The sequence below is a fragment of the Callorhinchus milii genome, unplaced genomic scaffold (assembly GCF_018977255.1).
Source record: "Callorhinchus milii isolate IMCB2004 unplaced genomic scaffold, IMCB_Cmil_1.0 Scaffold1, whole genome shotgun sequence".
Taxonomy (NCBI): domain Eukaryota; kingdom Metazoa; phylum Chordata; class Chondrichthyes; order Chimaeriformes; family Callorhinchidae; genus Callorhinchus; species Callorhinchus milii.
In genome coordinates, this window is record NW_024704742.1 from 133,433,494 (window position 1) to 133,457,456 (window position 23,963).

General features: G+C 43.8%; 1 protein-coding gene across 2 annotated transcripts; it reads left to right on the forward strand.

The window, feature by feature from the left end:
• Positions 1-2,357: 2,357 nt before the first annotated feature.
• LOC103184878 (C1q and TNF related 3) lies at positions 2,358-22,720 on the forward strand. 2 transcript variants are annotated; one of them, XM_007903110.2, is made up of 6 exons: positions 2,358-2,577; positions 12,443-12,554; positions 15,259-15,413; positions 16,898-17,027; positions 20,533-20,632; positions 22,306-22,720. In XM_007903110.2, the coding sequence occupies exons 1-6, from the start codon at positions 2,494-2,496 to the stop codon at positions 22,463-22,465; spliced, it is 741 nt and encodes a 246-aa protein (XP_007901301.1). In that variant the 5' UTR covers positions 2,358-2,493; the 3' UTR covers positions 22,466-22,720. The 2 variants fall into 2 exon arrangements, with proteins under 2 accessions (XP_007901301.1, XP_042196397.1); XM_042340463.1 differs by lacking the exons at positions 2,358-2,577; positions 12,443-12,554 and adding an exon at positions 10,203-10,350.
• The last annotated feature ends 1,243 nt before the right edge of the window (positions 22,721-23,963 follow it).

Here is a 23,963-nt window from a genome sequence, read left to right on the forward strand (position 1 = left end):
AGTGACCACATTTTATTTTTTTTAAGGAACTATTGCTCCCGGAAAAATGATCCGCCAATTGGCTAACAACTGGGTTCCTACTGACTGCTCGGTAACAACAACAACAAAATTACATTTGTAAAGCGTCTTTCACGACGGGAGCACGTCCCAAGACACTGGACAGTCGGGGATCAGTACCCGAGCGTGGAGACACAGGGTTGGGATGAGGGAAGGCAGAGAAGTAGGATGGTGGCTGAAGGCATCGTCGAAAAGGAGGATCTTGAGTCATGCCTTGAAAGAAGCAAGGGAGGAAGCGAAGCGAAAGGACTGTGAGATGGAGTTCCAAAGGGTGGGGGCAGAGAGGCTGAAAGTCCGGTCGCCGATGTTACTATGGGTCGGGAGGGAGACATGAAGCATGCCGGAGCCTGCTGAATGGAGGCGTGTGGAGTAAGGAAATTTGCCTAAGGCTTTGCACTGCTGGGAATCTCTTGCTTGCGAGGCGAGTGCTCTAACCAATATACTACAGGACTCCACAAATGCAAGGGGCTTTGAGCCCAACCATCATGAGAAAGTCTGGGAGGCCTTTCACGCATTGAGGGGGCAAAATTTACTACTCTCTGATAATAAACACTGTATTTGGTCAACTGGGTGTCTAACATTTGCGCAAACCATTCACCGTGTTTGGAGTCTCCGAACTGAACTGCGGAGAGTTCCACAAGTGCAATGGTTTCCGTTTGCCCTGTGTAGAGTGCACACTCTCTTCCTGGAGGGATGGACCCTAATCCCAGAGAGTTTAGGTATGGGTTGGCAAGAGCCAAGGTTTCCCATGGATGTTCAAAGTAAATAGTAAATAAATACTGGGGAAGAAAGTGCACAATGGAGTTTCGAGTAAAAGTTACAGAAACGGGATCAAAAGATCTGTAGTGATGTAATACTGTGCAGAAAAGATTCAATAATGTTCCTCCCACCAGTGACAATTATCACATCATGTGTCGCCGTTTTCGCCACTAAACTTTCCTCCCAGCTTCCCTCCCCAGTCATCTCTTCTCATTCAAAATGAGACTTATTGAATAGGTCCCTTGGTTGCAGGACTTTGCTCTCTGAATAAGGGGATGTTGCGTTTGTGTCACTCCACTTCTTGTGAAGCACTTTAAGATGTCCTCCCTCTGTGAAAAGCACGATGCCAACTGCAAGGACTATTGTCAGTCGAACCGAGCCAGGAGTTCCGCATTGCCGTCTTACTGACAAGAGGAAATTTTTCTGCCTTTTCAAAGATTTGGCGAGACACATAAGTGATCATTAAATCTCAATGTAATTTCTAGCCACTGACAAAAATTGTGCAGTTTAGCTTGACAGCGATGTCTGGCTTCACAATGAGTCATTCCTTGGCAAAGGTCTTAACACCTGCCAACGTGAAATGAACAAGAGCTTTGTTAAGAACAGCCCACTTCACTCAAAACACACGTGGGGCATATTGGATCAAGTGGCAGCCTCAGTAAAATGTCGGTTTTATTATTTAAATTTTACTTGAATAAAAAAAGGTTAAATGTTTCAATTTACTCCATTGCAGTGGTGGGGTTGCCCTGCATTGTTGGAAGTGACGTCCTTTGAATGAGATGTGGAACCAAAGTCCTGTATGTGTCTGTTCAGGTGGACGTTATAGATCCCGTGAGAGAAGTTTGTCCCAGTAACCTGACCAACAAACCCCATCCAGTGGTCATTGACTTCATGGATGTTTGTGGGACATTGCTGTGCGCAAATTGTCAGCTGTGTTCACCTACAAAACACCCACAGTCATTACACTTTATAGTATACCATGTGAAGCGCTTTGAAACGTCCTCCCGACATGAAAGGAGCTATACCAAATGTGAGGATTATTATTATGATGAAAAAATAATTTCTATCAGGGTTAATGAAAGTTGCAAGTGTCAGCATATGACTTAGTTGAAAAAAAAGTTTAAGAAAAAGGACTTAAACTTAGCACCTAGACATCTCAGTGTAACTGGATTACCACATGCTTCCACTCTAGGAAAATTCCACATTAGTCATAGCTTCTCATTTTCAACTCCATTTTTCACACTTGAGCAGAAACAGATCCCCCGATCTGGTCGCAGAGTGAATGAATGCGCTGGACACAAAGGGGATCTGGGGATTTGGGTGAAATGAATCCATGAAAATCCAATCCATTTATTAGACTGAGGTCCTGTGATCGAAGGAGGAAGCGGGGGAGAGGTTACACTTCATCTAAGTAAAACAAGCCTCTTTTCTGCAGGAGAGGGGGAAGGGGGTTTGACTTGAACGCAGCTGAGAGATGATATCACTGGGTTATCCCAGCGTTTCCTGTGACAACACTATAAACATATGCTTGGCACGCAATTCCGGCATTAAGCCTTGAATGTTGGCCAAGGTACTTGACAGAGATCACAGTTTGCCTGAAGTAGCTCAGGACAACAGTAATCCATTGCTGAGGATCTGCTAGCCCCACCATCCCAGCCCATTCTTTCCTGTCCCAACATGGGACTGAAGACTTGTGAGCGTTGGTCCATTCTTGTACTCTTCTTCCTACCGTTCTGCCTGTGTCAGGAGGATTACATGGAGGTGAGCACGAGAGATGTTGTAGACTTGTCGACTAAAAGTCATCGAGGATAATGTGGGGTAATATGGTTAATGGTAATCCTGGTGTATAACGTGGCAGCAAACTGAGACTACAAAGGAGGCTGCTGTTGACAATATTGGATCAGTATGGGAAATAATATAATAATAATAATCCTTACATTAGCACCTTATCAAGTCGTTGAGAAGTCTCAAAGTGCTTCACTGAATATACTGTAAAGTGAATTGACTGTATATTTTGTGGGCAAATTGCAGCAGCCAATTGCGCACAGCAGTGTCCTACAAACAGTCGTAGATTGAGTGACTAAATTGTTATTACTTTTATTTTTTTGGATGGTTTATTAGCCCCGGCAAAGCGATCCGCCAATCAAATAACAATTGGGTTCTTATTTACTGCAAGGGTATATTGCCAACATAGAACAGGTTTCTAACTGAGGTAAAAAAAGAGTCAGGTATGCACTGTATAAACTGCAGGCGCTTCGAACTGATTTCATGTGGGTTTACAATAAAACCGTGGGTTTACAATAAAACCGACTTTCTCTAAGCCTTAATTCAAGATAGTTCAGCTGGTTTCATTTCGCTTGTGCAGTATTTTATTCTGTTTTATTTTTCCTGTGAACGAGTACTTGTTTCTGGTGAAAGAGAGAGAGAGAGAAATGCCACTTTGCATGTTTCTTATTTGTTGTTTCATATTTTTTCTTAAGAGTAAAATGAAACCGGCTGTTGGAACGGAATTGAACTTGCAACAAGTGAGGAATTTATAAAATCAGAACGACTTGTTTTAATAAAACATCAAACCTGATTTTTAAATATTTCTTTTTCTATCCCATTGTTGAGTGGGGAGTAGAGTTTAATAATAAAAATAATAATAATCCTTGCATTTGATACAGCACCTTATCACAGCTTCCAGACATCTCAAAGTGCTTTTCAGAATATACTGTAAAGTGAATTGACTGTATATTTTGTGGGCGAAACGTGGCATTCAATTACATACAACAATGTCCCACAAACAGTCATGGATTAAATGACCACTATTTTTTTAAGCGATCTGCCAATCGATTAAATTAACTGGAATTTTAAGCTTGGGCCAGCCTGGCTCTGTTGCTAGTACTCTCATCTCTGAGTCAGGAAGTTGTGAATTCAAACCCTATGTCAGGACTTTGGACTTGCACAGTCAAGGCTGATGCTCCAGCGTAGTTCTGGGTGGAACGCTGCCTTGTCATAGGTGGCGGTCTTTCAGATGAGACGTTAAACCGAGATTCTGTCTGCGGGTTTAAGTGGATGTTAATGGTCCCACAATCGTATTGGAAAACAGACGGGAGTTTCTCCTGGTGTTATGGCCAACAATCCACCCTGAAATAATTGGTAATTTTAGTTCCTGGCTTCATGAGACGTTGCTGTACACAAAATTGCCTACAAATATACAGTCACTCCACCTTACATTAAAATCCTGCTCGTGTACTCTCGGGCACCAATTCCATGACCCCATCACCCCCACCCTTGCCCGACTCCACTGGCTCCCCATTCCCCAGCATATTGAGTTCATCTTCATCCTCACTTTCAAGGCCATCCATGGCCTTGCCCCCTCCTACCTCTCTGGCCTGCTGAATTCCTACCAACTTGCCCGCTCCCTCCGTTCAGCGGGTTCCATGTCTCCTGCCCGAACCGCCCTACCATCAGTAGCCGGGCTTTCAGCCTCTGCCCCTACACTCTGGAACTCCATCCCACGGTCCCTTTGCCTCGCTTCCTCCCTTGCCTCCTTCGAGGTTGGTCTCAAGACTCTTCTCTTCGATCGTGCCTTTGGTCACCCGCCCACCTCTCTGCCTTGCCTCACCCCCTACACCACCCTCCCCCATGCTCGGGCCCCGACACCTGACTGTTCAGTGCATCCTCCCGACGTGAAAGGCGCTCTATAAATGTAATTTTGTTGTTGTTGCTATGTGAAATGCAAGAATTGTTATTATTATTATTATGTCTAAATGAACAAATTGACAGCAAATGTCTGTGAAGCACTTTGAGACATTATAGGTGACATATCAGACGTGCGTAATTTTATTTTCCAAAGGCCTAAGTTACACACAAGATGATAAATAATTTAAAGATGTTTAGTGTGTTGGAACCTTGGGGTCTTGTTCGACCGTCAAATATCCTTTCTATCCCACATTCCCTCCATGACCCTATTACCGCCATCCTCGCCCAACTCCACTGGCTTCCCATCACACAGAGGATACAGTTCAAGATTCTGATTCTCACCTTCAAAGCCCTCCATGGTCTTGCTCCCCACTACCTCTCCGACCTCCGCTCAGCGGGCTCTGGCTTGCTTCACATCCCCCGCTTCGCTTGCCCCACTATCGGCGGGCGGGCCTTCCACCACTCTGCACCCACCATCTGGAACTCCATCCTGCAGTCCCTCTGTTTCATCCCCTCCCTCACTACCTTTCAGACCCACCACAAGACCCTCCTCTTCGACCATGCTTTTGATCTCCCGGCTTCCCCCCCTGCCCTCGCCCCTTTCCCACCCCGACCCTCAGCTCTGGTCTATAACTCTATCTGTCCAGCGTCTTGGGACACCCTCCTGACGTGAAAGGCGTTATACAAATGTAATTTTGTTGTTGCTCTATAACATTTGTGCTCTTTAATCCCTTTAGGTATTATTATTTGGTTCCTCAGATGTTAATGGAACCACCAAAATTGCCTCATTCATTCTTAGTTTGCTTTCGAGATCCTTTTCAAAGCATCCATATATTTACTCAGCGCTTAAACTTTATTGCTTTAAAAGTGTACAAGATAATTGCATACCTGAACCTTCTGAACATTTTTATTGATATGTATGCTTTAGAAGTTTGGTTTTATTATCCTTTTGAAAGTGTTGGTTGTCAGATAGAATGATTGATTGCTCACTCGCTCTCCTTATGAATATCATGTAATCATTGTATGTAATAATCCCTTCAAAAATTAAAAAAAATTGGGTCACTCAATCCACGTCTGTTGTGGGACACTGCTGTGTGCAGCTGGCTGCCTTCGTTTCGCCCACAAAACATAGTCAATTCACTTTACAGTATATTCTGTGAAGCGCTTTGAGACGTTTAGAAGACGTGTTAAGGCGCTATATCAAATGCAAGGATTATTGTTATTATGACATTGTACAACTGTTAAAATACTGAGACACTATCATTCACTTCAAGACTGTTTTGTAGCAACCTCAAGTGTACAAATTGGCTGACATTATGATAACAGTGATGTAAATGGTGCCTAGACTTAACTTGATATAATGACAAATGGAGAGATAAACTGCAGATGTTCAAGGACCAATGTGTTGGCAAAAGATCCATACACTCAGTTTAAGTATCTCCTCAGCTGTCTTTGTTATTTTCCCACACACACACACCACCCACACAGCATACTCTGTGCTCCAGTGAGTAGCTATTAGTAAGATCACAAATAACATTGGATAATGTTAAATACAGTTATATTCTGTGAAGTGCTTTGAGACGTCTCAAAGACATGATAAGGAGCTGTATCAAATGCAAGGATTATTATCATGATTATTATTATTATTTTCACCATGATTTAGAGTATCCAAACCAGTATGAGAGTTCCACACATAAATGTTACCTGCACATGGACATTTCCCTGTGTCTGGAATGGAATCCTACGCCTGCTCACCTGATACCAGAGAGTATTAGGCACAGGTTGGCAAGAGCCAAGGCTTGGGGACCCTGGAATGGGGGTCGGCGGGGGAGATGGTCGTAAGCACGGTCGAAGAGGAGGATTTGCAGGTGGGACTTGAAAAAGGGGACAGAGGTGGAGGTTATTGAGGGAGAATGTTCTAGAGTTTCAGGGTGTAATGGCTGAAAACGCGACCTATGATGGTGGCGCCGAGGGACGAGCAGGAGGCAGGTATCAGTCAAGATCTAGGTACGGAGTTTAGTCCGGGTAAGTATGCGGGCGGCAGAGTTCTGAATGAGTTGGATCTTTTGATTGGTGGAGTTGGGGAGACTGACAAGGAGTGTGTTTGAGTAATAGTGAATGTTTTTGTTGCCAAATGCCACAATCTTTTTACATGCAGCAAAGGTCTCTCAAACACACACATGTCCCACAATGTTGTTTAACACCCACCTGGAGAATGTCGCATCTGAAAGAAATTGCACTGAAGAAACATCAGAAGAGTTGGAGGCCATTTAGCTCATAAGAGCCTGTACCACCAGATCATTAGATCAGAGTTGTGTGTTAGCTTGGCTCAGTGTCAGTATCATTCTCACCTAAGTCAGAAGGTTGTGGCTTCAAACCCCGCCTCGGGATCTTAAAATCAATAATCTAAGATGACATTCCAGTACAGTGTTGGGGGTATTCAACATTGTCAGAGGTGGCTTCCTTCGGATGAGATGTTAATCCAAGCTCCCATCTGCCTGTTCCGGGGACATTAAAGATCCCTGGTGTTATTCAAAAAGAAAAGGGAGTTTCTCCTGTTGTCCTGGCTGACAGACAATGCCCCAAATAAAATTGATCATTCACCCCAAAGCTGTTTGTAGAACATTGCTGTATGCAATTGGCTGTCGCATTTCATCCACAAAATATACAGTCACTGTAAATCCTGCAAATCACTTTGAGACAACTTGACGATGTGATAAGGTGTTATTTCAAATTGCAAGGATTACTATTATTAATATTATTGTTAATAATAATCCCATCCTGACCACCCCATAGCTGCACTAGCCTATGAGACAAAATCCAGACGTCTGGCTTGAACCCACAACCTTCTGATCTAGAAGCGAGCGTGCTAGCAACCGAACCAGGCTGGTAATGTCATTGGGTCAACTAAAGTTCTTAGCAATATTGCTTTGCTTCAGATCATGTGTCCTCCTAAAAAAAATTCCAAATAACCGGAAATCAAGTGGGAAATTGATAAGTGACACAGTTACAGCGCTGGGGAAATTGCTTCCATTTTTTTTTCAGGGGGGAGGGGGGAATGAAAAGTTTGGGGTTGTTTTTCTCTCATTGTTCTAAACGCAAAGTCTCAAATGGCTATTCTTCATCTCGAGCCCAGACTGAGTGTCTGTGAGAGTTGGCAGGCTGTTACACCCATCCGTGCCAAATGTAACTTTCCTCACCCAAAGTCAACACAAGCTTCCTTTCTGTCGGAGATGAAATGCGTTTATCCAAATGTCATAATCCCAAGAAAATCCATAGGAGGTAAAGTGATTCACAGTGTGTCTGCCTTTGTAGTGCCCATGCAATACTTGCCTCGAGCAACCACACCAAAACTTGTGGAGTCCTGTAGCTCAGTGGTAAGACCACTCGTTTTGCAAGCGAGAGACCTGAGTTCAATCCCAGGCAGAGGGCGAAACCTTGGGCAAGTTTCCTTACTCCACACAGAGCCTAATAATAATCCCTCCAAAACCAAAAATAATAATAAATTGGTCATTTTCAATCTACGACTGTTTGTGGGACATTGCTGTGCGCAATTGGCTGCCGCGTTCGCCCACAAATATATAGTCAATTCACTTTACAGTGTTCTGTGAAGCGCTTTGGGACGTCCTCCCGACGTGAAAAGCGCTATATCAAATGCAAGGATTATTATTATTATTAACTTAGAATTATACATCAAAACAAAACCCCTCTTCATTGAAAGCACCGAGAAGGATGATGGTTAATACAGACAGTCTAAGATGACACTCTATTGCATCGCTGGGGATGTGCTGCATTGTCTGACCTGACCAGACATATAATACCCTATGACTTCATTACATCTGTGTCAGAGTATTGAATAATTAATAATATCTTTGCATTCGATATAGCACATTATCACATTGTCAAAGAGGTAGGTCTTAAGGTGGGATTTAAAGCTAGATAAAGAGGTGGCAAGGTGGAGGGATTGAGGCAGGGAGTAAAAAGAAAATGGGATCCAAATTTTCTCCTTTACTCTTGTTCTTATGTTCCTGTATACTTGATAGACTTGATAGAGTTATCAAGGTAGATAGAGCGAGTCTGGCGAGGTGGAATTGAGTTGTGGATCGGCCACGATCTTTGAAAACAGTGGGACAGGCTGGATGGACTGAATGACTTATTAGTATCCTGTTATCCTCAATACCCTTTCATTGACTTTATATTTTCATGGACAAAATGCCGCAGCCTATTACACACAGCAGTGTCCCACAAACAGCCCTGTATTGAATGACCAAATTATCCAGCGTATCCAGTGTAAATGAAAGATGCCCACTGTCTGAGCTTCAAAACACAACCATTCAGCAACACATCAATAATCCTTTGATACACAATACAATTTGTATTTATGTAGTGCCTTTCAGGTCAGGAGGATGTCTTAGACAGCTTCACACCACTGGATGGGTGAGCGCACAAGCTGGGGACCTTACTTTTTTCCCCCAAGAAATTGTGTCAAAACAATCCAAAAATCCATAAAATACTACAGTGACTCCACTTTATAATATATAAATATATCTACTGTGCAATATATCCTGTGAAGTGCTTGAGATGTCTTGGCTACGTGATAAGACACTATAACAAATAACAAAGATTATTATTATCATTATAAAATTAACAAGCCAGCTTTGGCAACTAATTTTCAGTAATAATAATTATAAATAACCATATAAATGACCTGGACTTGGGATTAGGGAATACAATTTCCAAGTTTGCAGATGATACTAAGCTAGGAAAAGTAGTAAACTGCGAGGAGGTTAGTAGCAGACTTCAAATGCACACAGACAGACTGGTAAAATGGGCAGACATGTGGCAGATGAAGTTTAATGTGGAGAAATGTGAAGTGATGCATTTTGATAGGAAGAATGAGGAGAGGCAATATAAGATGATGGTACAATCTTAAAGGAGGTGAAGGAACAGAGAGACCTGGGGTTCATATAAGGAAATCTTTGAAGGTGTCAGGACAGGTAGATAAAGCTGTTAAAAAGTACACCCGATACTAGGCTTTATATACAGGCGCATAGAATACAAAAGTCAGGGAGTTATGATGAACCTTTACAAAACACTGGTTAGGCCTCAGCGAGAGACTGTGGTCAGTTCTAGGCCCCACACTTTAGGAAGGATGTCAAGACATTGGCGAGGGTGCAAAGGAGATTTACCAGGACTGAGGGACTTCAGCTATGAGGAGAGGCTAGAGACACTAGGATTATTCTCCTTAGAGCAGAGAAAGTTAAGAGGAGACTTATTAGAAGTTTTCAAAATTATGAGGGGATTCAATAGGGTGAACAAGGAGAAACTATTTCCACTGGCGGGTGGGTCGGTAACCTGAGGACATCGATTTAAAATAGTTGTTAAAAGAAACAGAGGGGAGGTGAGGAGAAATGTTTTCACACAGCGGATTGTTCGGATCTGGAATGCATTTCCTGAAAGGGTGGTGGAAGCTGATTCGATAAGAGCTTTTAAGAGAGAAGTAGATAATTATTTGGGGAGGACAAGTTTGCAGGGCTATGGGGAGAGAGAGCGGGGGAGTGGGATTGATTTGGATAGCTTTTTTCAAAGAGCCGGCACAGACAATGGTCTCCTTCTGTTCTGTATAATTCCATGATTCTATGATAATAATGACAACAACACAACTTGCATTTATATAGCGCTCTCCACGCTCCTTGTAAAGTGAGATATTGTTGGAGATGGGCAATGTGGCTGCTGTGGAGGAACGCGGTCCTGGTCACGGAATGGATGGAGGGAGGAAGGATAACTGGGGATCGAACCTGATGCCGAAGTTGCACACTGGTTTAGAGAGTCTTAAGGACAGATCTGGTAGGTCGAGGAGGTCTGAATTGTAGAACAAAAGACGGGAGCCAAAGAGTATTGCTTCCGTCTTGTTGATGTTTAACTGCAAGAAGTTAAACTGCATTTAAGTTTTTTAAGAAGTTATTTAAGCAATTAAATAATAATCCTTGCATTTAGTAAAGCATCATATCATGTCTGAAGGACATCGCAAACAACAACAAATTATATTTTTCCACACCTTTCCAGTTATAATTATAATAATAATAATCCTTGCATTTGATATAGCGCTTTTCACGTCAGGAGGACGTCCCAAAGCGCTTCACAGAACACACTGTAAAGTGAATTGACTGTATATTTGTGGGCGAACGCGGCAGCCAATTGCGCACAGCAATGTCCCACAAACAGTCGTGGATTGAAAATGACCAATTTATTATTATTGTTTTTGGTTTTTGGAGGGATTATTATTAGGCTCTGTGTGGAGTAAGGAAACTTGCCCAAGGTTTCGCCCTGCCTGGAATTGAACTCAGGTCTCTCGCTTGCAAAGCGAGTGCCCTAACCACTGAGCTACAGGACTCCACGTTGGGTGGACTTCCCAAGGTGTTGGGCAGTCAAGGATTTGACCCGAGCAGGGGTTGGGATCAGGAAGAGTGGAGGGCAGCGATGGTAGGGAAAGGAGGGTGATCGGAGGCATGGTTGAAGAAGAAGGAAACGGAGAGGGCTAGGTGAAGGGACTATGGAATGGAGTTCGAAAGGGTGGGGCCGGAGAGGCTGAAGACCTGACCACCGATGTGAGGTGGGCTTGGTGGGGAATGTGGAGCAGGCCGGAGCCGCAGAGTGGAGGTTGCGGACAGGCAATTAAGTGTTTGCAGGTCAAAGGGCTAGCGAGGAGAAAGACCATGGAGGAGTTTGCAGGTGAGGATGAGAATTTGGTACTTGATCCTCTGGCTAATGGGGGGCCTAGTGAAGCCGGGCGAGGATGGGTGTGATGGAAGCCTGGTGCAGGTGAGGATGTGAGCTGCAGAGTTTGAATAATCTGCAGCTTGTGGAGGGAAGAATTGAGAAGACCGACAAGCAAAGAGTTAGCGTAATCGAGCATGGATGTGATGAACTTGTGGATGAGCGTCTCGGCAGCCTGAGAGGAGAGACAGTGATGGAGCCGGGCGATGTTGTGGAGGTGGGGGAAAGGCAGAACTGGTTATGGCACGGACGTGGGGTTTGAAGAACAGTTGAGAGTTAAACAAGTTGCCAAGGTTCTGTACTGGCTCAGTGAGGTGTGAGGTTGCTGATGGGGACCAAACATGAGGGCTTCGATCTTGCTGGTATTCAACTGGAGAAAGTTAGCTCTCATTCAGGATTTGATGTCTGATAGACAGTTTGTGAAGCAAAGTCCTTCACAGAGATTACTGTGAAATGGAATGACTGTGTATTTGTGGGCAATCATAGAACGTTACAGACTGAAATGGGTCAATACATCTGCATTGGTGATTTTTTTTTCTACGGAAGCCACTGTTGGAGAGAAATCCCACCTGGATTTACTCTGTTTTCTTACCATTTTAGAGAATCTAAAATTTGACAAGTCCTTACATAGTCTCGGATTTAAAACAGGGATCTTTCAAGAGGACTGAAAGCAATTTGCCAAATTCTGCACACACTGAAATATTACACAAACACAGCAAAATCTATACCCAGGTTAAATTTCTTTAATCTATCTCCACTCTCTTGCGCACACGAACACGTTGAGTTACTTTACAATATATCCTGTGAAGCGTTTTGAGTTGGCTCAACGACAAGATAAGGCTCTATATCAAATGCAAGTATTATTATTGTTATTTATCCCCACCCTCTTTTTTTGGTGAACGTTACCTTTTGAAAAGAATTTGCGGACTCTGCCATAATTCTCGCTGTAGCGCTAAAGTGGACATGCATAAAATTGTCGATTCACTTCAAAGCTGTTTATGGGTCATGGTGGGCGTAAATTAACTGCCATGTTCGCCTACAAATTACACAGTCACTAAAATTTGCAGTGAAAATCTGCTTTGAGACTTTTCGACGATGTGATCAGGTGCTACATCAAATGTAACAATCATTATTATTTCAAAATTTTTTTTGTATATCACAGGAACCTTTTGAACCTATGGAGAAGCCACATTCCGAATGCAATCAGTGCTGTCGTCGAGGAGAAGCAGGTCCCCGCGGCTGGCCAGGAGCCCCGGGTTCACCTGGAATTCCTGGTAACTCATTCAACTGATACATGTGGCCAGGAGCCGAGAGTTCCATGTGTCTAAGGTGTTGCTGACTGTACAGAGCATGGTTTATTTATTACTCATGCTCACTGGCACTAAAATCCATACTCCCGTCACACCAGTTCTAGCCAGGCTCAACTGGCTCCATATTACCAAATGGGATTGATTTATTTCAAGATCCTCACACTCGTCTTCAAATCCCTTCATGCCCTGGCACTTCCCTACCTCTCCAAACTGCTTACAACAACAACAACAACAACAAGATTCCATTTATAAAGCGCCTTTCACGTCAGGAGGACGTCCCAAGGCGCTGCACAGTTGGGTCATGACCCGAGCAGGGGGGAAATGGTCAGGGTGAGGGGAGGGAAGGGAGGGAGAGAGGAGGGGGGAAATGGTCAGGGTGAGGGGAGGGAAGGGAGGGAGCAAGGAGGGGGGAAATGGTCAGGGTGAGGGGAGGGAAGGGAGGGAGCGAGGAGGGGGAAGAGAGTCGAGAGGGGAGCTGAAGGCTCGGTCAAAGAGAAAGGTTTTGAGACCGGCCTTGAAGGAGGAAAGGGAGGAGGCGGCGAAGGCACTGGGGGATGGAGTTCCAGAGCCTGGGGGCTGAGAGGCTGAAGGCCCGACCACTGATGGTAGGGCGGTTGGGGCGGGGGACGTGGAGCAGACCGGAGCCAGAGGAACGGAGGGCACGGGCAGGTAGGTAGGGATAGTAGGTTGGAGAGGTAGGAGGGAGCAAGGCCGTGAATGGCCTTGTAGGTGAGGATGAGGATCTTGAAATCAATCCTCTGGGGGATGGGGAGCCAGTGGAGGCGAGCGAGGGTGGGAGTGATGTGATCGCGAAGCCTGGTGCGGGACAGTACACGAGCTGCAGAGTTCTGAATGACCTGCAGCTTGTGGAGGGAGGTGGCGGGAAGGCCGGCGAGGAGAGAGTTCCCGTAGTCCAGCCTTGAGGTGACAAAGGCGTGAACCAGGGTTTCAGCAGCGTGAGGGGTGAGGTAATGGCGTAGTCTGGCGATGTTCCGGAGGTGATGGAAGGCGGTGCCAGTTGTGGTGCGGATGTGAGGGAGAAAGGACAGCTCAGGGTCGAACAAAACGCCGAGGTTCCTGACGGCTTTGAGAGGTGGAGAGTGCAGCCTTGGATGCTGATGGTGTCAGCGCCTGAGGTGCGGAGGCGCTGACGTGAGCCAATCAGGAGGGCCTCGGTTTTTCGCACGTTGAGCTGAAGAAAGTTGTCTCTCGTCCAACCCACTATCCGCTTACTCCCCAATCCACTATCCGCTGCCTCCGCTTGACTAGCTCCGGTCTCCTGCTTCTCCCTCGTGCTCTGCGTTCCTCCATTGATGAATGTACTTTCAGCCACTATGCCTTGAAACTCTGGAACGCACTCCCTCAATCCCTCCACCTTGCCCTCCCCTTCCCCAGCTTCAAGTTGCACTTAATGACCTTCTTTTTTGACCCTCCAGCACAGCATCAGGCTCTGCCATTAGTAGGTGCTCTGGGATGCTACTCTGCATGAGGGGCACTATATAAATGCAAGTTGTTATAGTTTGTTGGCTTTTTTCGTTGGTCATCCATGTGTCTGAAAACATGTGGAAACCCACCACTATGCTTAAGATTATCCAAACCAAATAGAGTTCTAAACGCAGGAATTCCCATGTATGGGAATGGACTGCTCGCTCTCTCCCTGAAGGGCCATCTCCTACAAGGCACAGGCCTGCAAGAGCTAAGGCTTGTCTTTGTTGGCTTATTAGTGTTCACAAAAGCGTGGTGTGAGTTATTTAAATCTGTGATAAACAGCAGTGCATTCTTCATTGAAAGATTGTGGTTCAAGTGCTATTTCGGGACTTTGAACTCCTGTAATCTAGGCTGATTCGTGCAGTAATGGAGGTGCTGTGTTTTCAGAGATGTTGTCTGCTTGTTCAGGTGGACATGAAAGATCCTGTGACACTAGTCAAAAAAAGAAGAATTTTTCTCTAATTCTGGAGAGTATTTGTCATAGGTTGGCAAGAACCAAGGTCTGGGATTCCCAGAGTGTGCGTTGGGGTAACTGCTGGAGACTAACTGGGTAAAACCGAAAATTGAGAGCACTGCCTGGCAGGCTGTCCTGCTGCTTGTCCAGCTGGGACTACAGTACCCATTATGACTTTGGCTTCCAGGGTTAACAGGAGCTGAGTGGGAAGAATCCCTGTCTCCAATCTGGGCTGTGCTGTCAATTGCAGTGCCCTGGAATATGGGGGACCTGCCTGGCTGAGGAACTGGACCTCCGAGACTGCCCAGAGTAGATTATTGGCATTCTGTAGCCAAGCACATCATCCTGGAGCTCAGCTACAAGGAACCCCATTTTCCTCCCCTAAGGGTCATGAGTTGGTCAACTCACAAGCGCACACTTGGGGGAGGAGAGAAGGGTAGGATGATGCCGCTAAGTGTCCATTCAGTGTATTACGTCAAGTTTTGTCAGAATTTAGCTTTGTTAGGGAAGTGTTAAGTAACTGTGCTAATTAAGGAACGCTGGAAATTTCCCCCTGTAGATACATAAAAATGTTCAGCGCCGACCGAGGTCAATTTCCACAATTGGTTGGGTAATGCTTCCTTCAGGAGCATGTAAAGCTTGAAGTGCTTTACATGATGTATTGGAAAGTGGCGTGACTGATTTGTAGGCGAACGTTATGAAGTGTACTGTCTCTTGATTCAACAGGAAACCACGGAAACAATGGGAACAATGGTCTACCGGGGCACGAGGGGATAAAGGGCGACAAGGGCGATAAGGGGCACATAGGTCTACGAGGAGAACGGGGGACACAGGGTATTCAAGGAGAGAAGGGGCAAGCTGGGATTCCAACAGAATTCAAGGTATAAGAGATTCTCATCTGATTTCACAATGAATGTGTTGCTTTTTGTCACAGAATATCAAAAAATATAATGGTCGTCCTTCATATCCGAAGATGGCTGTTCACACAATGTGATCACCTGGGTGTGTGAATTTGTTTAAAGGGAAGCTGCTCCCCACACAGCAACCACACTGTTAGGTAGTAACAGTGTAACCTGGTGTCAAGGAATATGTGAGACCAGACCACTTGCTAACTGCAATGGCAGAAACCATTACTACGTAAAGCGATCCCCAATCGACTAACAACTGGGTTCCTACTTACTGCTAGTTAAACAGAGGCTTGTGGAGTAACAAAATTACGTAGGGTTTCACTCCGCAAAGAGTATTAGAGCATCAGAGGAAGCTCTTCTGATATGCTAGGTCCACACTCCTTCAAACACAGCAATGCCATTAGACATCTCTGTTTGGCAATTCATTCATTATTGTAAATAGACTGATACACAGTGTGTGCTGTGTACACACAGGGCCAGAGGTTTGAATTCTCTGCACAATTGCACATCAGTTATCTCTGCACAAGAATGTATCCTCACCAGCAGCGGGAAGCTTGCCAGACAGTACTCTCAATAGCAAGCTACTGCAGTTTTAACTAGTTAAACTCCAGCTGTATCCCAATACACACTCTGGGCTCCTCAAGTCTTTAGTTTCTCCCAAACTGCGCCCAATACATTTTTTCCCCCAGTGCCCTGGTCAACAATTTATTTTATTTATCAAATAATTGTTGATTGACTTTGTGGCTGTTTGTGTGATATTATTGTGCTGCCGTGTTCCCACACAAAATGCACGGTCAATACACTTCACAGTGAATCGAGTGAAGCACATTGAAAATAATAATAATAATAATAATAATAATAATACAAAAATACAAAGTTAATCCACTTCGCAATATATTCTATGAAGCACTTTCAGGCATCTCACTTTCAGCGTCTTGAAACGTCCTCCCGATGTGAAAGGCTCTATACAAATGTAATCTTGATATTGTCTCAATGACGTGATAAGGATTATTAATTATTATTCTCCTGACATAACAGTCCCTTCAAACTCTGGCATCGCTCTACCTCTCCAACCTGCTTCTTCCCCAACCCACGACCCACTGCCTCTGCTTGACTGGCTCCAGCTTCCAGCTTGTCCCCCGTGCTCTCCTTTCGACCAACGGTGGCCGTACTTTCTGCCAATATGTCCCTAAACTATGGAAAACACTCTGGAATGCTACCTTGGGTGAGGGCTGCCATATTGTTGTTGTTGTTGAAAGACATCATATATAATGATTATTATTAGTAAATGAGCTCTAGCCAATTTCCGTTGGAGTTGAAGCCTCATTTCCAATCTTAGGACCATATTCTGGAGTTCCATGTTAGAGGTCATTGAATGGCTTTCAAAGTGTCAGGCCGCGATTACTGGATTTAATCCCTTTTTCTTTTGTTTATGATCTTCTTTGTGAGTTCCGCAGGTGGCTTTCATGGCTTCCATGGCAACTCATTTCACCAACCAAAACAGTGGCATCATTTTCAGCAGTGTAGAGACCAATGTTGGAAACCATTTTGACGTGATGACAGGGAGGTTCACTGTTCCTGTACCAGGTAGGCTGGCAATATTACAGCTTGTGACACCACACACAGAGCCCAGTCCCCTAGCTAAAGTTGCTAAAACTGCGAAGCTCTTTGAGAAGTCCTCCCGACGTGAACTGTAAAGATAAACCGTAAAGATGATTGAAGACATTATTACAGATGATTAATAATTAATTATTATAATTGGTTGGTGTAATTAATAATTAATAAACCTAATTAATTAAACAATCAATTTATTAATTAATCAATGTATTTATTGTCAACTTCTGTTATTCATTTGTTTGCTTGTTTCTATTTTGTTTATTAATTAAGCATGTTCACTTCTATTGGATGTCGCTGGCTATCCTCAGACCTTGTAACTTTCTCTGAATTAGAAGGCTTGAAGGCTTCTGTTCCTACACCCCTCACCTCTGGAGCTCCCTCCCTTCATCACAGTCTTGCCTCCTCTCTTTCTATCTTTAAGTCCTGTTTTCCAATCCTGCTGGTTAAACTTCAGCAGTTACTCCTAACGCACACTCTGGGGTCCTCAAGCCTTGGCTCATCCCAACCTGGGCCTAATACTCTCCAGAGAGTGAGTGTGCATCTCATTGCACTTTAAAGTAAATCCTGAGAAGAGCCTTGAGCTGACTTGCAGTCATGATAAAACGTTTGATCAGCTAACACTGTTCTGCTGCACCTGCCTGGGATTTTAACCTCTTCAGCCAATCCTATGATCACCCCTACCTCCCCTTTCTCTCTTGATCGGCATCCAGTCCTGCCAGTGTACAATCCTCCAAGACAAAGTCTTGTGAGAAGGCGCTATATAAATGAAAGTTGTTGATGATCAAATGCAAGGATTCACCGAACGGATCGACTTCTAGATCCTCACACTCGTCTTCAAAGCCCTTCATGCCCTGGTTTCTCCTTACCTCTCCGACCTGCTTACTCCCCAATCCACAACCTGCTGCCTCGGCTCGACTGGCTCCGGCCTCCTACTTGCCCTTCGTGCCTTCTGTTCCACCATCAGCGACTACACATTTAGCCACTACGGCCCAAAACCCTGGAACACTCTTCCTCTATCCCTCCTCCTTGCCCCCTCCTTCCTCTTCCTCTTCAACCGAGCCTACGGTCACTCCCCCTTTCCCCCCCCAGCTGGAAATCATGCTCCACCACTGTTAAGTGCTCTGGGACACCACCTTGCGCCATGTAAATGCAAGTTGTTGTTGTTGATGATCAAATGGAAGGATTATTAAGAAATGTGTTAAGAAATAGCGCAATATAACAATAACTTGTGTTTTGCCAAGAATACTTTCCAAAAATAGATGAATTAAGGGCTCGTTGGATTCTACTGTGAATTTAGTTCATACTAAGTGAAACTGTGCGCAGGAGGGTGACATTTTCATTTCTGGATCATTTAACTTTATGTCTAGTTGTCTTTTAACAATGATATATTTTGAACATTTAGAAGACTACGTTGAATTATAACTGGCTATAAAAACTAAATTAATTTATGTTGAAATCCTGGCTATGGGGCGTTAGTTGAAATGATGAACTAATAATTAAATCTCATAAAAACCCATAAATTGCAGCAAATTTATTTTAGGTAAATCGCAGACATGTGTAAAAAATATGAAGTCTATTAAACTGAAGTAGAATCTGGAGTGATGCCAGGGAGATAGAGGAAGTGGGAAAATATAAAATAACGTGATTTATTTTGGGGTATTCGACACATACAGAAACCGATCACCATCCTTAAGTGTATCCAAAGAAAACTGAGAATGCCATGCATCCCACCTAAACAGGACATTTTTCATAATTATAGCCTTAACATTGACAGCTTAAAATTTAAGCTGGTGCCCAATTGTGGAAAATTCTTAATTTTATTTCAATTTCAAAGCCAATATTTTTACTGGACTATAAAGACTTATTTTTGGTCAGCCAGGTGTCAGAGACATGTGGAAACCATTCCCATACTTAAGAGTATCCAAACCAAATTGAGAGTTCCCTGAAGCCACGCACTCTGCTTACCTAATTATGGAGAGTATTAGGCATAGGCTGGAGAGAGGCAAAGCTTAGAGATTCTGAGATATGCATTGTGCAAAACTTCTGGAGTCTAACCAGCTAAAGCAGCATAACTTGGCATTGAGAATACTTTCTGACAAGCTTCCAAATGCACGTGAAAAGTTTCCTTTGCTCTGGTCTCTGTATCCGCCTTTACAGAGCAGAAATCTATCAGGTTTTAGCCTGGAAGACCATTTTGTTTCCAAATGTAAGATACAATACAATACAAAATTACATTTGCATAATGCCTTTCATGTTGGGAGGATGTTCCAAGGCACTGGACAGTCAGGGATTTGGACCCAAGCTGGGGGACAGGATTGGGGAGGGTGAAGGGCAGGGAAATAGAAAGGTGGCTGAAGGCTTGGTCAAAGAGGAGGGTTTTGAGATGCGCCTTGAATGAGCCAAGGGAGATCCCCCAGACACCAGGGTAATTCATAAAAGTTTCTTTCTTAGAACTTCACAAAATCTGCTTCCAAATTAAGGCTGGATTTAAGACAATCTTAATTTTTTACACATATTCCCTTAAAAGCTAAGACTGAGTGGGATTTGGAGCTTGATGTGGATGCATCTGAATGAATCCAATCAATAATAATAATAATAATCCTTGCATTTGACATGGTATTGACTGTGTATATTATGAACCAAATGCAGGAAAATTGGCTGGTATTTCCTCATAGCCTGACACTTACTTTGCTTAAGTTCATCAGCCAAAGAAAGTACGTGAATTGATCAGAAGGTTAGGCTGATGGTCGCATAGGGAGGCTAAATTGGCCCTGATCTTCCCAGGGGTAAGGGAGAGGAAAATCGGCCAGGGTTCCTGCTTCTGATTTCTGATCTCTCCACAACATCCTCTGCTGGAGGCAGCCAGATCAGGAGTTGTCAAGCTGGGCTGTGACCTATCTACACTTGAGTAACCTGTCGACACTCACTGCCAAGTCTCATACATGAACAACGGCCACTTGGGCTTACGCCTATAGAACTGTATCCCAGAGAGAGGAAGCCAGAACATGAGCAGAGAAGGAGAAAAATTAGGAAGATTGAAAAAATAATAAGTGGGCGCGTAAAATGGCAAAGAGATCAGGAGGCTCATTGTAATAATAATACAACAAGTTGCATTTATATACAGCCTTCCACATCAGGAGGATGTCCCAAAATGCTGGAAGAGTTTGAGAAGTTTGCACCCGAGCTTGAGAGTTGGAATCAAGAGGAGTGGAGGGCAAAGGGGGTGGAGGTAGAAGGATTATTGGAGACAAAGTCAAAGAGGAAGGTCTTGAAATCGGCCTTCAAGGAGCCAAGGGAGGGTCGGTGACAAGGCAGAGGGCCTCCTGGTTGAAATTCCAGAGGATGGCAGCAGAAAGCGATGGTGGAATGGGCGGAGCGGGAACATGGAGCAGGCCAGAGCATGCCGATTGGAGGGAGTGGGCCAGTTCGTAATGGTATGGTAATCATCGCTGTGTTTGCTTTTTTATTCATTCAGGAGTCTATTTCTTTATTTTCAATATGATGAAGCACGAAGATGTGGCGGATACGTCCGTTTTCCTCATGCACAATGGCAATGCCGTCATAACTGTGTACAGGTATGAAAAGGCTACATCAAAAATAATCAGAATAATAATCCTTGCTTTTGATATAGTGCCTTATCATGCTGTTTGAGGTGTCTCAAAGTGCTTCACAGAATATATTGTAAACTGGAGTGTCTGTATTTGGACTGTGGAGTCCTGTAGCTCAGTAGGTAGAGCACTCGCCTAGCAAATGAGAGGACCTGTGTTTGATTCCTGGGTGAAATATAGGCAAATTTCCTTACTCCACACCCCTCTGTTTACTTAGCAGTAAATAGGAACGCAGTTGTTATTAGATTGTCGGATCGCTTTTCTGGGGCTAATAATCCCTTCAAAAAATAAATAAATAATAATTTGGTCACTCAATCCACGACTGTTTGTGGGACATTGCTATGTGCAATTGGCTGCTGAGTTTCGGTCACAAATATACAGTCAATTCACTTTACAGTATGTTCTGTGAAGCACTTTTGAGATGTCTCGAAGACATGATATATCAAGTGCAATGATTATTGTCAATATTATTATCTTGTGGAAGAAACAGAAATGGAGTAAGAATTGCGATGTTCATTGTTTAATGCTGGCGTAAACCCTTCCCCACAAGGTGGCAGCAATTCTAGACCAATGGTTCTCAAACCAATTTTTTTNGGTGGCCTCAATGGGCAGAGTGTCCGCAATGCGACTTTTCGTAATCTGCTACACCTCCTCCTTTCTTGAAACCAGCCAGCGTGCGGAGGGAGACAGAGAGGAAGGGAGAGACAGAGACCACGCATTGCAGAAACACTGCTCTAGATGATTGGTTTTGTACCTTTTCGTTCCCAGCCCACATCATTGTTAAAAAATCTGATCTGAGGCAAACAATTTTTACCTTGTAAATGTTGGACCCTTCACAGAGCTGTGTGATTGCCCGAGGTGCCGCACTATGGCTGAGATGTTAAACCGAGATCCCGTCTGCCTGTTCAGATGGCTATTAAAGATTCCATCCTCGCTATTTGAAAATAGAAGGGCGTTTCTCCCAGTGTCCTGGCCAACTATCCTCCCTCGGATAAAAATTCTGTGAGGCGCTTTGAGATGTCCTGCCAAATTGCAAGACTGTGTATTAAATGCAAGGATTATTCTAATTAGTATTAATGATATTAATAACTGATTAGTATTAATGATATTAATAACTGATAACTGATGTGATAAGGAGCTGTATCAAATGCAAGGATTATTATTTTTACAGTAAAGCCTCTGAAGCTGTTTGAGATATACTGCTGAAGAGCAAGACCATGTATCAAATGCATGCACTATTATTAATAACTAGCTTAAACTTATCTCACTCCGTGACAATTTGTGGGAAACTGCTGTGCCCAACTGGCTGTCGTGTTTCACCCACAAAATACAGTCAATCCACTTTAAAGTATGAAGCGCTTTGAGACGGCTCAACAATACGATAATAATAATCATAATAATCCTTGCATTTGATATAGCGCCTTATCAAGTCTTCAAGACACGTCTCAAAGCGCTTCTCAGAATATACCGTAAAGTGTATATTTTGTGGGCGAAACAAGGCGCCAAATGAAATTCAAGGATTATCATTATATTGTTATGATTAAATTGGTACATGTGACGGGACATTCTGGTGGTGCAGCTTCCTGCGTAGCATTTGCGACCCGCCAAGATGATTAATGTTCTTTGCTATTCCCTTTCAGCTCTGAGGCGAAAGGCAAACATGACAGCTCAGGGAACAGTGGAGTGCTTAAGCTTTCCACAGGTGACGAAGTGTGGCTGAGGATGGGAAATGGAGCTCTCTACGGGGACCATCAACGTTTCTGTACATTCTCTGGGTTCCTACTCTTCGAGCTCAACTAAAAACAACAATAAATCTCCCAAACGGGTTAAATCCAAGGATTATTATTATTAGGTACGGTAATGCTTACCGATCCGATTTAACCCTTCACAGCCTTCGTTTGCACGAGTCCGTCCTAGTCCGTTTAAAGTGATGAGGAAATGTTCGGTAAAGCATAAAAGTTATTCGTCTTCTGTTTGGGTTTGGAATTGCAGTTCCTCTCCCTTCACACATATACACATATGTAAGCACATATAGATAAATATACATACATAAACACATACACACACAGATACATACACACACAGATGCATACATATACATAGGTTTCGCTCACAAAATACACAGTCAATCTACTTTACAATATATCCTGTGAAGCACTTTGAGATGTCTCAATGATGTGATAAGGCGCTATATCAAAAGCAAGGTTCATTATTATCATTATTATACACACAGATGCACTGTTTGATTTTCCTGCACCAAGGTTCTTTTGTCTTGACCAGTGTGGAATTTATGGCCAGACAAGAACACTATAGCTTTGGCAACAACAACTTACATTTACAGAGCACCTTTCATCATGTAGGGTAATGTCTCGGAACACTTGGAGAGCTTGCAATGATCGAAAAATTATCTGTGTCAGACCTCTGTGAGGAAGCTTGGTGTGACTCTTATCTTTCTTGCCTTCAATTTTTCTCCTGCCCATTGCATAAAGATCCTAGTTACACAGTGCAGTGTCTCAAATCCAGTTTTCTTATTGAGAGAGAAAAAAATGGCAAAATACTGCAGATGCCGGAAATCTGAAATAAATACAGAAATGGCTGGGAACACAGCAGGTCAGCCACTATCTATGGAGAGAGGAAAATGATAAAGGATCATCAAGCTGAAAGGTTAATTCACTTTCCTCTCTCCAGAGATGCTGCCTGTGCTGCTGTGCATTCCCTTCCCAGTGTTTTTTACATTTACTGAGCACCCTTCATCACATAGGGTAATGCCTCGGAACACTTGGAGAGCTTGCAATGATCGAAAAATTATATGTGTCAGACCTCTGTGAGGAAGCTTGGTGTGACTCTCATCTCTCATCTTTCTTGCCTTCAACTTTTGTCCTGCCCATTGCATAAAGATCCTAGTTACACAGTGCAGTGTTTTTTTTCTTATTGAGAGCACCGATGACATTGCCCCAATCAGTCCCTCACACAACCCTCCCAGCCCCACAAAGGGTGGGCGGGTAAAAAAGGAGGGTTGGGGGGGGGGGGGGGGGGAGTCAGGTCAAAGCTCAAGAACGAGGACACAATCCTTCAGAGTTTACTCTTGGTTATTATCTTATTGAGAAATTCGTCTTTTGATGTTTGGTTACAGAGGTCAGTCTGATGCAAGAGTTAAACTAAAATTTCCCCTTAGCTCATAGGTCAATTTCTTTGTAAGATTATGGGTCGTAAACCTTCCCTTGCTGGATGGCGAATGATCAGGGTATAGTAAGCGGGAACTCCTTGGAGCTGAACTGGCTTCAATGTCACATGCCTG